Here is a 16,211-nt window from a genome sequence, read left to right as displayed (position 1 = left end):
GCCATCCAAATAGTCCTTGAAAACTGAGGGGTTTTTTAACAAAACCTAAAGAACTAGGCTTACAGAGTAGCAGTACTTGATTTCTTGCACTTGCATTTTGGAGTAAGAAATTCTTTGGAGGCTTCTTTGTCCGAGATTGAAATTGCTGATAAGAGCAGACTGATTATATAGAATTCTGGGTTTTCCCCAAATCAGTAACCTTTTTGGAGGAAAAAAAAAAAAAAGAAATCTTTTTCTGTGCCATTGAAAATAATTTTCATCCTCTTACTTTCTTACTAAGGCATCTTCAGGCTTGATGAGCTGAATAGTCCAGAGTTCAGTTTTTCTTCCTTGCTGTCTGATCAGAGAGAGATTCAGTGCTCTTCCACTTCAAGTGGCAACAAAAAAACCAAATTTTAGGCTCTCTCTTGAATAGTGCTGCTGGGGGAAGGCAAATATCATGGGAGTGTGTAAGAAATGAGAGTCTGAATTGTAAAACTGGCAGGTGAAAATCTCCAGGATTCCAGTTCCTGGATAGCGTTACCCACACATCTGTTCCTTTTTTACCCCTATGTTACAACATTCCTTCATGAGGTACACAAAGGATGATGAGGAACTGGAAAGAGATGTACCAAACATACTGAAGAGCATTCAGTCCAAAAGGCAGGGTGAGGATTAATTAGAGGCACATCCTGGTCATGGAAGAGGCCAAGTGGGAATTCCAGAAGAACCATGGAGACACTTGAGAAGCAGGCTCAGTTTGTGCCCCAGACACAAGAGCAGGAAAATTGTTCCAGGTGCTTCAGGCACTTCATATTTACTATCTAAGAATCCAAAAAATTACGTTTAAAAGATTGTTCTAGGGTAACAGTACCGTGTAGAAATCAGGTTTTTTACTACTGTCACTTCTATAACTGATTCTTCCTTTTGTCCTCTGATAATATTTTACTTTTGGCCTTTAAAACAATGTAACTTATACTTATCCTGATGTTTTTCTACTGATTTTAATAGATAATCTTACCTGTCGTTTTATAAGAAACAAGACTATTTGAAATACTGCTCCCTTTTTTGGTAGTAGATTGGAAAGAAGCTAGTAGTTGTCTTTAAAAGGACCACAGCTCAGTGTGGCTTAAGAACAAACGTTGAAATTTAGGGCTAATCTATGACAGCCAGTTTGACTGTTAATGTGTTGTAATCGCGTGCCTTGATTATATTGTAACAGTTATAATCGTGTAATTTTTTAATTCTAGAACCCCCAGGACGGCTTCAGTCGTTTGAAGCGGTGGATTATGATTGGTGACCATCATCAGTTGCCACCAGTCATTAAGAACATGGCTTTTCAAAAATACTCCAACATGGAGCAGTCCCTTTTTACACGATTTGTTCGTGTGGGAGTGCCAACTGTTGATTTGGATGCACAAGGAAGAGCAAGAGCAAGGTGAGACCGAGAAAATGGCGTGTCTAGCTTGTAAGAAACTACCAGGTTAAAAACTGGAAAAACACACGTCTTTCCTGTTGTTAGGGCAGGAGTTTGCAAAACGGTAATTTAGTTGTTTTGTTCTATTTTTTTCAGCTTAGACTAGTAAGTCAGATTTTACTTTGCTGAAATGCAATCAGTTTTACTTTATTTTTTTTATATAGTAGTACTCTGCTACTGCTAAAAGTATTTTAATGAAAGTGCTATTTGAAGGAATTTTAATAGTCTTAAGTGTTTGATTTTTTTACATCTGAGACTTTTTTGCAGAAGCTTCCTTTTCTAAACTAATAGATTTCATATATTCAAGGCGAAATAAAGATTTCTTTTTTTGGCCTTGAATAATCGTATTTCCCATATGGTCTGCAAAAGGGTACTTTTCTTCTAGTATTTCAGCAGAGTTTCAGCTTTGATTGGAGACAACCAGGCTGTCCACACAAGAGCATAGTGCCTTTTCTTTTTATTATAAGAGATACTGCTTCTCTGTAGTAAGAGAACTTCTTTTTATCCATGTATTTGTCATTTCATTGTGGTAATTTAGATGTCAAATTTCTCTATTGTGTAAAGTGCATGTTTGTGGTGTCGTATTACCAAGAAAAAGTAAAACCAAAGAAGAGAAAAAGACTCTATAAGATTTCGCTACTTGAAGTTTAGTTTTAAATCCTAATTTTTTGGCATAAACTGGAATGAACAATATGAAAAACTTCAATTTATTTTTTTTTTAAATATAAGAAATAAAAATGTGGTAGAATATTATGTTCCATTCGTATGCATAACAGTTACTTTCAGTATGACTTTAAAAATGCAAACTATATCTGAGTATGATGATAAATGAAGTTTAATTTACTGTCTACTATTTCGCAACACCTCAGAGAAATTCTTCGAGATAAAAGAGCAGAAGAATTCCTTGACTTTGCAAGAAATTCCTTGATCAAGGGTTTTTTCCATACCTTCCGATGCTTTGTCTTTTCTTATCTGCTACTTTATCTGGTCTGGATATTGCTGTGGATTTCTGACTGAGGCGTTTTGGTTATACTACTGTCCCATAAATATCAGATATGATTCAGAATTATGTAGACATTGATTGCTTCCCTTCATGTGGCAATACACAACATAAGAAAATCATTTTCTTTTTGCAGTAAGAGGCTTTACAGCAGATAATGCAGAAAATACTTTTTCCTGTACTTCTTTCTTTTTTGTAAAGAAGCATTAATATTCCTTTTCTGGAGACATTCAAAACCCACCTGGACGTGTTCCTGTCCAGCCTGCTCTAGGTGAACCTGCTTTGGCAGGGGGTTTGGACTAGATGGTCTCCAAAGGTCCCTTCCAGCCCCTACAGTTCTGTGATGCCTTTTGTTCCCCATGAAAATTCCTACTATATTTCTGTGCAAATTTTGTACCCTTCAGTGTAGAGCTGACCAAGCATAACAGGTTTAAGGGTGAGTGTGCTGCATTTCTAAAAAGTGAAATCTGAAGTTTTCTGTGAGAGGGAACCAGACAGAAACAAAACTTAAAAAATAATTGCTGGATAGCGTATACAAGTATGTTCATTTATATATGTACAGACTATCCAGCAGTATTATTTTTTTGACCAAAAACCTACAGAAGCATTCACCTTCAAAGCAAAGGATTGTGTGTATCTGAACTATTTTGAATGAGTTGAAGAACCTGATTTAACTCTTTGGGGTTTGTCTCTGTGTGGTTTTGGACAGTCTGTGTAACCTCTACAACTGGCGTTACAAGAATCTGGGTAACCTGCCTCACGTCCAGCTTCTGCCAGAGTTCAGAACAGCCAATGCTGGGTTTTTGTACGACTTCCAGCTTATAAACGTAGAAGACTTCAATGGTGTGGGAGAGTCTGAACCCAATCCTTATTTCTATCAGGTAAGAGAAATATTACATGTATATTTTATTTAATCTGGATATGGCTTATTAAATCTGCAGTGAAGACAGACTATCAAAATACTATGAACTGGTGTTTAATTAATGTTCTCAGATAGTCATGCATATGTGTGATTTTTTTCTTTTTTTTTTTTCTCCTTTTAATCGGTTCTGAAAGTTGAAAATGATGACATATTAAGTTGTGCTTTTTGCTCAAAGTGAATAGCTTTGCTTGATGTCTGTGCTTTCTGAATGTTATGAGAGGGGTGAGATTTGGTGTGTAATACATTATGAAACGTTGTTTTGGCCTGTGGCAAATTGGTGTCCATTGTGTTCAGCTGTGCTGCCATGATAGTGAAATAAACAGTAGGGTTTCCCCTGTACGCGAAGGATCAAAGTTTGCTCTGTGGCACATATTTGAGTTTGAAGAGTCGCTGTTTTCATTTGATCTATATGTAAGAATACTAAAAGGCCCATTCATAAAAGAATGAAACAATACTGCAAGAAATATACATAAGAGGCAGAACGACGTTAAGGCTGAAGTAAATTGCCAAAAAAAAACCCTTAGCCTTGGAATTTCTCAACTAAATTTTCAAATTAAGCCAGCAACAACAGCCTCCATCTATTTCTCTTAAATGTAGGCAAACCTTTTATACTTGTAATGAGATGCTTATATTTTCAGTCCTCTTGTTCTTCTTGTTTAAAAACAGCAATGAGAACAAACTCTAGTACCTAAATTACCAGTTCGGGTTTCAGCAGCTGGAGCTGTGTGCAAGTTGAGTTTAATTCAAACATGGAATTACACCTTATATTTTGTTTAATATTATGGAAAGCAAATTATGTACTTCGAGATTACAATATTCATGGTCATTTTTTCCCTGTGAAAATCATTGAAGGTTATGCTAATCTATTTTTTAAAAATATGGAAGATATTCATAGTTTATTCTTGAAATTGAATAGGTGTGGCCTCAGTAGAAATAACTGGGTTTGATAGTCCAGATGTCTCTCTCCTAACTAATAGTTGAAAGGAGTTTAGTTATTCTAGTCCAACTAGTTCTTACTTTCTGCTTACTGGAGAGTGAGTCATTGCAACTTTTTTGCGTGCTTATTTGGAACCATGTTAAATTAGCGCTAAGTGGGTTTTTTAAACCATTGTATTTAAATACAGGTAGCTGTAGACTATCAGCTTGTAATACTTTTTAACAAATAATAGTTCCACAGCTTTACATAACAGGTGTTTTTTGGGGGATGTGACCTTTAAGAAGGAGAAATGACGTACTGTATTGGTTGAGTTCTGTAATAATACAGTTAAGGTGGCAGTTCGATTGGGCAGGCAGCTATCAGCATATAAATGCATTTATATACAAATGTGTAAATATTTAATAGCTCATAAATATAATTTAAATGGACTATTAAATATTTAGTTTTTAATCTTGTATTGAAATTAAACTGGGAGCTTCTGAGTAGATATCGGAAAATGTCAATCAATGACTAACAATAATGCTGACATAGGGATTTTCAGCAATTCTCTGAAGAGGAATCAGAATGAAGTTATTAAACCTACTTGTGCTTCTTTTGTTCTTTCAAAATGGCTTTTAAGTGAGCAAAGAAAGATCAGATCTATCAACATTTCTCATCACTGAGATTTTTGCCTAAATAGATTATAATGTCACTGGTGTTACTCTTTCCAGCCTTACAAGTTCAGTAACCTCCTTTTTTTTTTTTTTTTTCCTTCCCTCCTCTTTTAAACTTAAGAATCTTGGTGAAGCAGAGTACGTTGTAGCACTCTTCATGTACATGTGCCTGCTTGGTTATCCTGCAGACAAGATAAGTATCCTGACAACATACAATGGACAGAAACACCTGATCCGTGATGTCATTAATCAGCGGTGTGGAAATAATCCACTGATTGGACGACCAAACAAGGTGATTTTGAAAATATATGTCATAGGAGTGGTTCTGGTTTATTTGTTTTTAAATTGTCATATTGTAGAATGGAACTAATTGAATAGATTCACAGCTTTCTGTGGAAGTATTCCCTGGTTAACTACACGTTTATTAACCTACATTCTATGGAATTTCATAGAGTAGTGCTCTCATTTCTGCCTGTTTGTAATCTGACATACAAATAAACTGAAGTCGGAAAGGCTACTTCCAGTGAAGTTGGAAAGGCTACAGACTACATGGGACAGAATAACTCTTTATCACTTATTTTGTCCTAAAAAAAACCCCCACAGTCAAAAAACACACCTTTAGGAAGATCCACCCAAAGTGGAAATGATTTGTTAAATGTATGATGACAAATCTGATTAAATGAATAAAAAACATAGAAAGGTCTGGTGCTAATTCTGCAGGTCAAAGCTCTGTATTGTAAAATGGATGGCTTTCCACAATCTTTTGTTATTAGCACCCCACTGTTAGCTGTCCAAATTGAATAAAAGTGTAATAGAATCACATACAGTCAGACAAAAGCTCCTCACAACATCTCCCAAAAAGAACACGCTGATGATTTTTGGATAGAGGTCAACTAAACCAGAGTTAAAGCGTTTTCTTTTCCCATTTATTGCAGTCTCAGTCCGAAGCTGTTGTTCAAATTTTGGTGTCACGTTTTAATTAAAATGGCAAAGATTAACCTACAGAGGTTTTTTTTTTTTCCTTGGTTTTTGATTCTCTAGGTAACAACTGTGGACAGATTTCAAGGTCAACAAAATGATTATATTCTCCTTTCACTAGTGCGTACCAAAGCTGTAGGCCACCTGAGGTATGTTAGAAGATACTTTTGTAATGTCTTTAAACTGCATGCTTTCTGAATCAGAAAGGTGTTCATCATACATTACACAAAAGTGTTCAGTTATTTGAATATGTAGTAGAAATTAAGTTTAATGCTAAGTATTGAATGAAGTTCAGGCATATTTCCTTTTATAACTGCCTGGTACCCTCTTCACAACCACTTTATCCTTTAGTAATGACTCTTATACTATAATTAGTTTATATTATTGCAGATAGGCTGAACTTGATTTCACCCCAGTAGAATGGTAGGAATGTAATGCTTGTTGAACAAATGCAGGCTTAAATTTTCTCATAGATTCTTTCTTGAAGTGAGCTTTTTTTTTTTTGCATCAGAAGTGTTTGATCACTGCGTAAGTTGCATTATGATGTGTAGTTTGAAATGTTTGCACTTCAGTTTTGGGGTGGGGTGGAGGAAGACCTGTCTTTTCAGCAGCGCTTAGGCAAGTTATCAAACTCATGTTTGGTCATTGAGGAACACAGAAATGCTGTTATGATTTGTTCTTAATGTAAATCTTTACCTCTGAAGTCTGGGAAAATAGTAAAGCATGATTTTTCGTATCATTATCAGTCCAGTGAACCCTCTTACATAATGGTTCTAGAATTTGGTAGTTACTGAAACAGTATGTAGGGAAAAAAACTAAAGACAAAATAGTATCATTGAATGGTTTGAGTTGGAAGGGACCTTAAAGATAATCTTGTTCCAACGCCCTTCCATGGGCAGGGACACCTCTCACTAAACCAGGTGACTTAAAGCCCCATCCAGCCTGGCCTTGAACGCTTCCAGGGAAGGGGGCATCCGCAACTTCTCCAGGCAACCTGTTCCAGTGCCTCACCACCCTCACAGGAAAGAATTTCTTCCTAATATCTAATCTAAATCCACCCTCTTTCAGTTTAAAACCATTACCCCTCATCCTATCGCTGCACTCCCTGATAAAGAGTCCCTCCCCATCTTTCCTGTAGGCCCCCTTTAGGTACCGGAAGGCTGCTAGAAGGTCTCACTGGAGTATTTAGCAGATGGTTTTGTATTTCCTTTAAGACTTCTGCATGCTTATTTTTATTGCAGCTATGTCGTCATCAATGGAAAGAATATGATTGATTTTTGTTGTTGTTGTTTTCTGAAGGGATGTCCGACGATTAGTTGTTGCCATGTCAAGAGCCAGGCTCGGGCTTTATATCTTTGCAAGGGTATCGCTGTTTCAGAACTGTTTTGAGCTAACCCCAGCTTTCAGCCAGCTCACAGCTCGACCACTTCACCTCCATATTGTTCCTACAGAATGTTTTCCAACAGCAAGACAGGTAGGAACAGCTGCTCTGAATTTTGCTACCTGTAATGGACGTGTGTGTTTGCCTGCTTTTTTTGAGTGGGATATAAGAGGTGGGACCATCTTCTCTGCTAAACCACTGCCTCTTGGATAATTGTGTCCCTAGACTGAACTTTTACGATGATACACACTAGCTGGTTTTAATTGATTTTTCCACAAAACTTAGTTAACAATGTAGCTCTGTGCCTGCTTTTTCCTAAGTTCTGCCTGTGTAAGTGATTCAATATTTTTCTTTTGTCATGAATAGGTAAGTTTTTAGTGTGTTCCATATTTTTGGTCTTGTTATGAAACAAAATGTTATTTCTCAAAATAAAAAGCTGCACAAAGCTAATTGTTTCTTGTTAAAGAGGTAAAATTACATTTGACTGAGTAATTCAGTGTAACCGATTGATGTTTATGGGTTTCTTTTTAAATTGGGTCCAGAATCACGTAAGAGTTTTGTTGCTGAGCTAGAAGTATGAAAACGTAATTTGTAATACTGCGCTAGATCTTTAGGGAAAGGTTTGTATTAAACATGTAAGCACAGAACACACCAAGTAGGATGCTAAACGAAGAAATGGAGGAGCGTATCTGCTTTGCTTCCTGGAGCTTTGAGAAGGGGTACCTGCATGAACTCAAAAGTCAGTTACAGATCTTTCCCTGGTCTTAAGTCCTGTTGACAAGTTTGGGAGGGAGGAAACTTTCAGGTCCACTGTGCAACAAAGAATACAGTGTGTATGGTCAGTGAATGCGAGGAAGAAAGAGCTGGACAGTGATGGACAAGTAGACTTAAGTCCAAATCTCGTCCTACACTATTTGTGCCTTTAATATATTACATGAGTCGGGTCCAAAATGTACTTCATGGAGTAAGTATCAGTACCCAGCCTTTCCTTTTGAAATTTCTTTGTTGGTGTCAGAGCTACATTTCCTATCTTTCCAAATAATTTAGCTATTTTTTTCTTTAAAAAGCATTATTTAATTTCTTGAGTTAATGTTTTCTGATGTAGTCGAATAACCTTTGAATAATGGTTGTTTGGCTTTGCTTGATGAATGTCTACTTTTTTTCCCCTTCCTCAGAATGGAGAAAGGCCATCTCACCAAATACATGTTATTAAGAACATGCCTCAAATGGCTAACTTTGTGTACAATATGTATATGCACATGATACAGAGTACACGCCACTATCAACCGGTAAGGACCTTTGAACTTTCGGAAGGTGTGCATTTAAAATAAAATCAATTTTTAGTAAGTGAAATGATATCCTGTTGAGGTTTAAGATTGTTCCTGTTATGTTTGAAATTCAAGAAGTTTTTATGACTGGGATTGAGAATATTGAGGTCTTTAAAATCTTGCAGTAGCAAGAGTGGTATCTTTTAGTAGCTTAAGCTGCAATTTAAGGCCCCAAACCCAGCAGTAATTGATGCTGCGTGCTAGACGTGGCTCTGTCTGGGCCCAGAAATTCCTCATTAATACTAAAGAACTAGCCTGTCCAGTGTTTACTTGAAGTAAACTTTTATGTGTTATGTTTCACGTAAGTGCAGCTAGTGGTACTACAGCACCACTGCATGGTGTAGTGTATAGAAAGACCAGATCATATCTTGGAACTATTTTAACAATGTTAGCTCACTGCATTATCCAGACTAGTTGGCAGATGTAGCGGTTTTTTCTGGAGCCATTATTTTCAGCACTAGTTCACGGCACCAAGCGAAATAGCATGGGGTTGGAAGAAGTTGTAGATGCTTTTCTCACTTCTGTACCCAATTTTGTCAGTGTTTAATCCCTGAAGCAGAATTCAGAACCCAACAGAAACGCCTCGTCTTCCTTATATATGTGAGCAGAGGTTTAAGGTAGTTTAGATAGTATACTGAGCAGAACGCTGCCTTTACTCGGCATGCTTGGGTCTGTAGATGCCTAGAGGTAGTTGATAGCAAACACAAAGGGAGAGGTCTTAACTGCTACCCCTCAACTCCATCAGCTTTCACTTAATGTCTGGGGTGTATCATGGTTGTATTACCTATAATTTATTCTTTCATGGTATTCTGAAGGTCCCTTGTTGGTTTTTGCTCTTTTGAAGGATTTCCAAAAGTGGAAAAAAATTGATGTAGAAAGACTCTATTCACTCTGTATTAGCTAGCTGTGGAAAGAGAGTGTGAGCGTGGCTCTCTGTCCTTGAACAGATTAGTCCAAGGTGCTTGTCTGTGAGATCTAGGTTCTAGATCTGTTCTTTAACGCAAGGAAGTTTCTCTGTCACCTCCTCTTCCTTCCTTCTTCCAGTGGCTGTTTCATCTGGTATGGAATCTAGATGGAAACTAGTGTAATCAGTAGAGATCAGACCCTGAAATTCTCCTTTAACTGAATGTCAGACTTTCAGATAGAAAATTTCTTTTCCTCTGCAGTTCTTATCCAGTGAATCTTTGATTTGTACTTTTTATTTTTTTTCTTCTGGCAGGCATAGCTTCAGCCAAATTTGAAGCATTTTGCTACCCAGAAAAAGCCTTTTTCCAGGTGGACAGGATACTTTCTCACTATTTTGGGGAAGTGCTCTAATTATCTGTCTGCTGTAAAGAAAAGGGGATAGAGAAAGAGCAGTGAGAATACTAAAATCTCCTCTTCATGTAACTGCTTTGTTTTGTTTTTTTTTTAAGTAGGGAAACCTCACACTGTTTTGTTATAAACTCAGTCCTATAAGCACATGATGTGACTTGTTTTGGAGCCAGTTCATTTAATATAGTTGGAGATCGCTCAGCCATGCAGATTGTATGTGATTAAGATTCAGTGGACTGTGCAGTTGGTCACATTCAGATGCAAATGAATAGCCCTGTCAAAACTGAGAAGTGTAGACATATCCTGAAAAGCAGATGGTAGCATCTAAATTTTACCAAAAGATGGGTTTGCTTGACACCTTAATCAAATATGGAACCAATCCTTCTAATACCAGTTATTCTTTTTAGCATCCTAGTCTTATCCATTGCTAGCTAAAATTAGTTACAAAACTCTGGTTTCCTACTGTGGCAATGAATCACATTCTCCCTGCAGGAGAAGCCAAAAAGTGAACTACAAAAAAAAAAAAAAAAAAAAAAAAGAAAAAGTAGGCATTAAATTTCTTTTACCCTATTTAGTACAACATGATATTTTTCCTTTTCTTTTACACTAGTCTTAACAGTAGTAGTCACGAAGCACAGCATTCATCTAACTAAACCACAGAAGAAGTCTAGTTTGTCTCATGCATCAAGAATGTATTTTTGTAATTAAAGGATCTGTGAACAAATGGATTATAGGGACCAGCATAATAACTTCAAAGGCCGTAAAAAAATGTGGTGTCTCTGGTACCGTATCTCTGGTAGTTATAATTGCTTCATAGATTTTGTCTATGCTTGTCAGAAATTTGTAATATTAGTGTCATCTAACTGAAGATAAGACTTCACTGTAATTAAACACTTAATTTATCATACGAAGCCAAGTTGCCTTTAAGCAAAAAAAAACCCACAACCCACCCTAAAGAATCATGCATGGGAGGTTTATCAAGCTTTCATTTCATTAAAATGCTTCACAATATTCGAAGAAAATATCCGTCATATCATTAAATAATGTCAGGCTGCAAGAGGTAGGAGCGTTTCTGTACAGCCTGGAATTGTAAAGCATTCATCCATACTCTTCAGCTCACTGTATTTGTGGTATTTTTTTTTCCAAGTCTGTAATATGGCTACCTTTGCTGCTTATAATGTTTTGCAAACTACTTTTCCAGAAGTATTATGTGAAAAATATCTAAGCATTGTTATAATTGTTACTGGAACTTGCGTTGTTTTACACTTACAGCTGTGGGTGAAACTTGTGTAAGTACAGATAACGTTCCCACAATATTTTATAAGATGTTTCAAGGGGAAATTACTGTAATGAGTTGTTAAAGACAGGCCTGTTAAAGACCTCAAAAAGCAAGTTAAACATATCTAGGAGTTTGAAATGGTAATAGATGAGATTACAGTAGGAACGTGCTTGTTGCTCCAAGTAGGGATTTACCGTAGCTCTATTACTTGTCTGGCTGTTCGGGATAATGAAATGTGTTTGATATCCTTGAATTGGAAGGACTGAGTTTTTAACACCCTCTTTTCAGGCAAAAAATGTGTGTAATAAGACCCTTGTGTGAGCTAAGATGCTCTCTTCTTTTCTTTTTTTTTTTTTTTTTTTTTTTTTGTTTGTTTGTTATATAGGAGTTAAGTGCCTATGGGTGATTAGGGCTTCTAAATTTTAAGTCTTAGTTGTTAAGTTGTTATCTAATGCAAAATCTTAAATATAAGATGAACAGTTGAAGTTAAAATAGGGACTAGATGACCAAATAGATGTATTCATTTGTAAAAATTGAAAATCCTTTATTTATTTATTATTTGATTATCATCTAGCGCTTACTGCCCCCACCTGCCATGACTGAAGAAACTGAAACTACTCAAACTCAAGAGACTGAAGTAGAAGGTGAAGTGCAAGGCATGCAGGAAGATGCAAAAGAAGAAAAAAATAAGGTAGGGGAAGAAGCAATAAAGGAAGGAGAATTGAAAGTGGCTGAAGTGGATGAACATCGAACAATGCCAGAGCACCCGGGAAGAGACAGTGATAGTGGAGACAGTGAGCCTGAGAATGAGACTGAAAAGTGAACCACGTGATGTTTATCCTCTACGTGTTTGGGAAATGGGCAGGGGAAAAAAGCAGTTAAATATAATTGCTATTTTTACATTGACTTTTTAAAAAGGTTGCTTGTATAATGTGACCTGTTTTGTATATTTTTCACTGAATACTTTGTGGACAAGCAAAATGTTTGGCAGACATTTTACTGAGTTCTTGTCAGTATGAGTAATGTAATTTGTTTAATGGCGTCAAATGATACACAATTTGCTTTTTATAAGTTCTTCAGTAAAGATGCTTTTTATACCAGTTTTGGATATTTGACCTTTAATTCAGTCACTGAGTTATCCATTAAACTTCACTGAATAATTAGATTCAATATTGGTCAGACACTCTTTATAGTTTCCTTAATATTTCACACTGGAGAATTCCTTACACAGAGCTGTGCTTGTATACCCTGAGATATGGTATTGTAGGTGTAGGCTCAAGTTCAGTAAGATATTTAACTGTATGTCTGAGAAATGTGAATTACCATGGGAGTTTGAAACGTTTAAAAGCTTTATTGAATTGGGACCTTAGCAGATTCTCAGAATTTCTTGAGGCCCAGGTACTTGTAGCAATTTCTCATTGTTGACTTCTGCTGCTGCTGTTTTTAATTGATCGTTAATTACAGAAGAAGTAAAGATGCAGGGTTTCAACAGTGCTGTTTTTTAAAATAGTGTTTTGAAATAAATTTGTTTTGCTTTAAAAGGACACAGTAATTGCCCAGGATAAAGCCATGTAAGGAGGAAAAATTATGGTAGGTCCCTGCAGAAATTGCAAAAATCCCTGCAGGATTTGCAAAACATACAATGGTGATCTTAATGACATAATGGTTGAGTGGGTTTTCTAGGGTAACTTCCAAGTGTACATCTTTCATAAAGTGATCAGAGAAAGGTTTTTCCCTGGTTCATTAAGAATACCTGCCAACTTGGCAAATTATTCAATGGCTCGATGAGACTTAGGAATTTCCAAGTAGATTTTCAAACAAAGCAATAGCCACAGAACACCTTTTATTGCTGGCAAGGGGAAAATACTTGGTTTTCAAGTGTTGCAGTTGTGAAGCTGCCAGAAGGACTTCCTCACTAAGTTGACTAGAGAGTAATTAACTTCCAAGCTTTTATTATTAGCATTGAAGTTGTGTATTTTTTTTATATTTTTGTAGTATAATAAGGAAAAAAGAAATAGTAGAAAGTAAACCAAGCTCCATGAAACACATCTGTTGCACACTTGTGCGTGCTTGCTGAGATCTCATCTGCCCCTTCCCCTGACGTCGTTCTCCCCCCGTCAGTTAGAGGGGAGCTCAGGAGTAACAAATCCTAATACTTGCTATTGGTACACAGTGTTCTCTTAACTTCATTTCAGCGAATAAAGAACGTTTTCTCAAACAGGAAAACAAATCATTTGAGCACCGTGTGTGTTCTTTCGTTGCTTGTTTTGACTGGAAGGGAGCGTACTTTTTATTACCAAATTGTCTACCTTGGGAGAACAAATATTACAGTGTGGAATATTTGGGTGATAAGTTTCATGTGGTAGCATCCATGTGGTCATGCAGGGTTGAATAATACAGGGCCTTCAGGCCACAAGCAACTGGCTCAGCTGAGGGTTGTCATCCTTTGTTTTCCAGCCTATTTTTTATAAATACTTGAGCCTGACAATCGTTTATTGTGCTTGAGGATTTTAGGAATTGGAAAAGGGTGCTGGAGGTTTTTTTTCTAACATGGATAATTTACCTGTCAGAGTTTCTATCAATAATTAGGGCAGGATGACTATTAGCAAGCACCTAAAGCTGAAAGGAGCTGGGAAGACCTTTTTGAGTTGTGGACAGTTTGTAATGAGCTGTGACCACACCTGCCTGTGTGTGGTGCTGGGTTCCGGCTGCAGGTCTCAGGTGTAGGTGGTCACTTCTGGCTCAGTCCTTATAGAACAACAGCCAAGTATATAGCCTCATCCTAGACTTCAGTGTTGCCCTAAAACGGTGAGTGGAGTTGTAATGAAGATTGTTTCTGGATAAGGTGCAAGAAGAGGCAATAGAACTGCAAACAATCGCAAAAGCATGAACAGCCTTAATATGCAGTTTTCTGAGGGACCAAACGCCACCGGTGACAGAGATGAAGGTTTTGTTGAGTTGACTGGAGCTGGGCAAGTTGTTTGTTATCCTTACTGCCATCTTCCGTATGTTGAACTTTACTTTTTTCAGGGACATAATAGCATTAGGAGAATGTCTTTTCAAAAGTCTGGAAAATTAATTTTTTTCCCGTAGCAGTGGTTGGAGGAGTTGTTGGAGTTCTTGAGGCTTTGATTTGCATTTGGATGATGAGGTTAGAGGTTTGAGGCTTTTTTACTCCAAAGCTTTTCAGTTCTGTTTTTCATTTTTGGTAAAAGATGAACTTTTTCACCAAAATTGTTTTATGTTCTATTTACATTTTCTTATAAGGAAGAGTAGGTGGGAGAAATGAAGCAGTCTGAAACTGTAATTTTGGTCTACATGGTTTGTTTTCCAGTGGCAATATTTACTTGGGATTTAGCATCCCCTTCTGATGTCCCTATTTTTATTCTAGTGAACAACAATATCCAGTTGTTCAACTAAACGTATTGAAGTTTCAAAACAAAAAATGACTTACACAAATTTAATTATTTTAAAAGACAGAATCTGTGAGAGAACAAAAACATCGTTAAAATAGCTTTTAAAAAGTTCTATTCAAGCATTATTGCAAAGAATTATTATAGCACTGCATGAAAACCTAGCAAACAAAATTGTTGTGAAGACAAGATCCTCTAAGGGTATAAACCAGAGGAAAAGATATAAAATTACTTTTATTGTTCCGAAGCCATGTAATAAAAACACTAAGGACTTTTTGAGTGAAACTAAAGAACTGTTTGTGGTTTTTCATGCTTCCATGAATTGCTTAATTTTCCTCTGTTACACCGAGCCTGTAAAACAACTTAGGCACTACTTTCCAGATGTATTTAAATAGAGACTAGTTTAGAAACAGCTCAACTCTTGGACTGTAATATTGTGCTGTTATAAAAATGATAACTGTAATTAAATATACTGTTCATTTCTTCAATAGCCAGAAAAACAAGGGCAAAGAGCACTTTACTTAGGGTTCTGTCATCCATACATAGCTGAGATAATGCAGTAAGTGCAGGTTAGGAAAGGAAGTGCCTTAGCAACGCTCTCAGACCATGGCTTGCTTTTGTTTTAGTCTATATGGGACTTCGAAACGGCTTGACAATGTGACCAAGATGGTGGATAAGCTAGTACTAAAAGGTTCAGGGCAAAGTTTGTCCAGGGTAAAAGAAACGAGAAGCTGGAGGTCTCAATAAGCAATTGACAATAATGAATATGTCCATAAAATCCTGAAGATAAAGCCATTACGTTTTCCTAGCCTACCTTGCATTCGCTTTCATAACGGATACCAAATACTGCTCTACGTGTTGGATAAGGTAGGTTCTAACTTCCTTCAAAAGGGAAACAAACATCTGGCCCCTTGGAGTGGATCTCTGCAGCTTCCTGGGACGTAAAAGGATGTGAATCCTGAAGAAAAGCATTCTCGTGAGGAGCAGAAGTTGAATTTTCCTGACAGACTGGCTTTGCTGACAGGACAAGAGAGACCAGTTTTATTCTCTGAAATCACAGAATTATTTTGAAAAAGAAGGCCTGGAGGCGATGTTGATCACACACTGGATAAACGTGATGACATACAGTTCTATTGCAACAAGCGTTAGGTAACACTTGAAATCTTGTAGAGCAAGCAGACAAAAGTGAACGTCCCAGCCAACAAATGAATCACCGCCCACAGCAGTCAAGAAGCTGTGAATGCCGCCACGACGTACGGCAGCGTACTTTCCTTTGCCAAACATGGTAATCCTCACAGTAGAAACGATCAATAGAAAATGAATGGGTTTGGGGGAGTTCTGGAGGCTGTTTTTATGGCCCTTCGAGCTTCCTTTGCTATGTGGTTTCTCAAGCGTGGATCTCTTACAGTCCTTTTTCTCAGAGGACTGGTTGCAAGGGTACCTGTCGAAAAAGCCCAGTTAACTGTGTAATGTTTATGTGTTATAGGACTGATAAACACATTTCAAAAGAATGCTGTTTCCATTGCAAATTGAAAAAGAAATTTCTTAAA

The 16,211-nt window shown here is 37.0% G+C and overlaps 1 protein-coding gene across 1 annotated transcript in view; it reads left to right on the top strand.

The window, feature by feature from the left end:
* AQR (aquarius intron-binding spliceosomal factor) overlaps window positions 1-12,350 on the top strand; it is a 55,629-nt gene extending 43,279 nt beyond the window's left edge. The window contains exons 29-35 of the mRNA XM_063331807.1: window positions 1,230-1,417; window positions 3,166-3,337; window positions 5,090-5,260; window positions 6,010-6,095; window positions 7,246-7,420; window positions 8,503-8,616; window positions 11,823-12,350. Coding sequence (XP_063187877.1) covers window positions 1,230-1,417; window positions 3,166-3,337; window positions 5,090-5,260; window positions 6,010-6,095; window positions 7,246-7,420; window positions 8,503-8,616; window positions 11,823-12,071 — 1,155 coding nt within the window. The 3' untranslated portion in view covers window positions 12,072-12,350. The remainder of the gene's footprint in view (window positions 1-1,229; window positions 1,418-3,165; window positions 3,338-5,089; window positions 5,261-6,009; window positions 6,096-7,245; window positions 7,421-8,502; window positions 8,617-11,822) is intronic.
* The last annotated feature ends 3,861 nt before the right edge of the window (window positions 12,351-16,211 follow it).

Source organism: Chroicocephalus ridibundus, chromosome 4 (assembly GCF_963924245.1).
Source record: "Chroicocephalus ridibundus chromosome 4, bChrRid1.1, whole genome shotgun sequence".
In the NCBI taxonomy this organism is placed as follows: domain Eukaryota; kingdom Metazoa; phylum Chordata; class Aves; order Charadriiformes; family Laridae; genus Chroicocephalus; species Chroicocephalus ridibundus.
The sequence above is the reverse complement of the archived record's forward strand: the minus strand, read 5'-3'. Positions and strand labels throughout refer to the sequence as shown.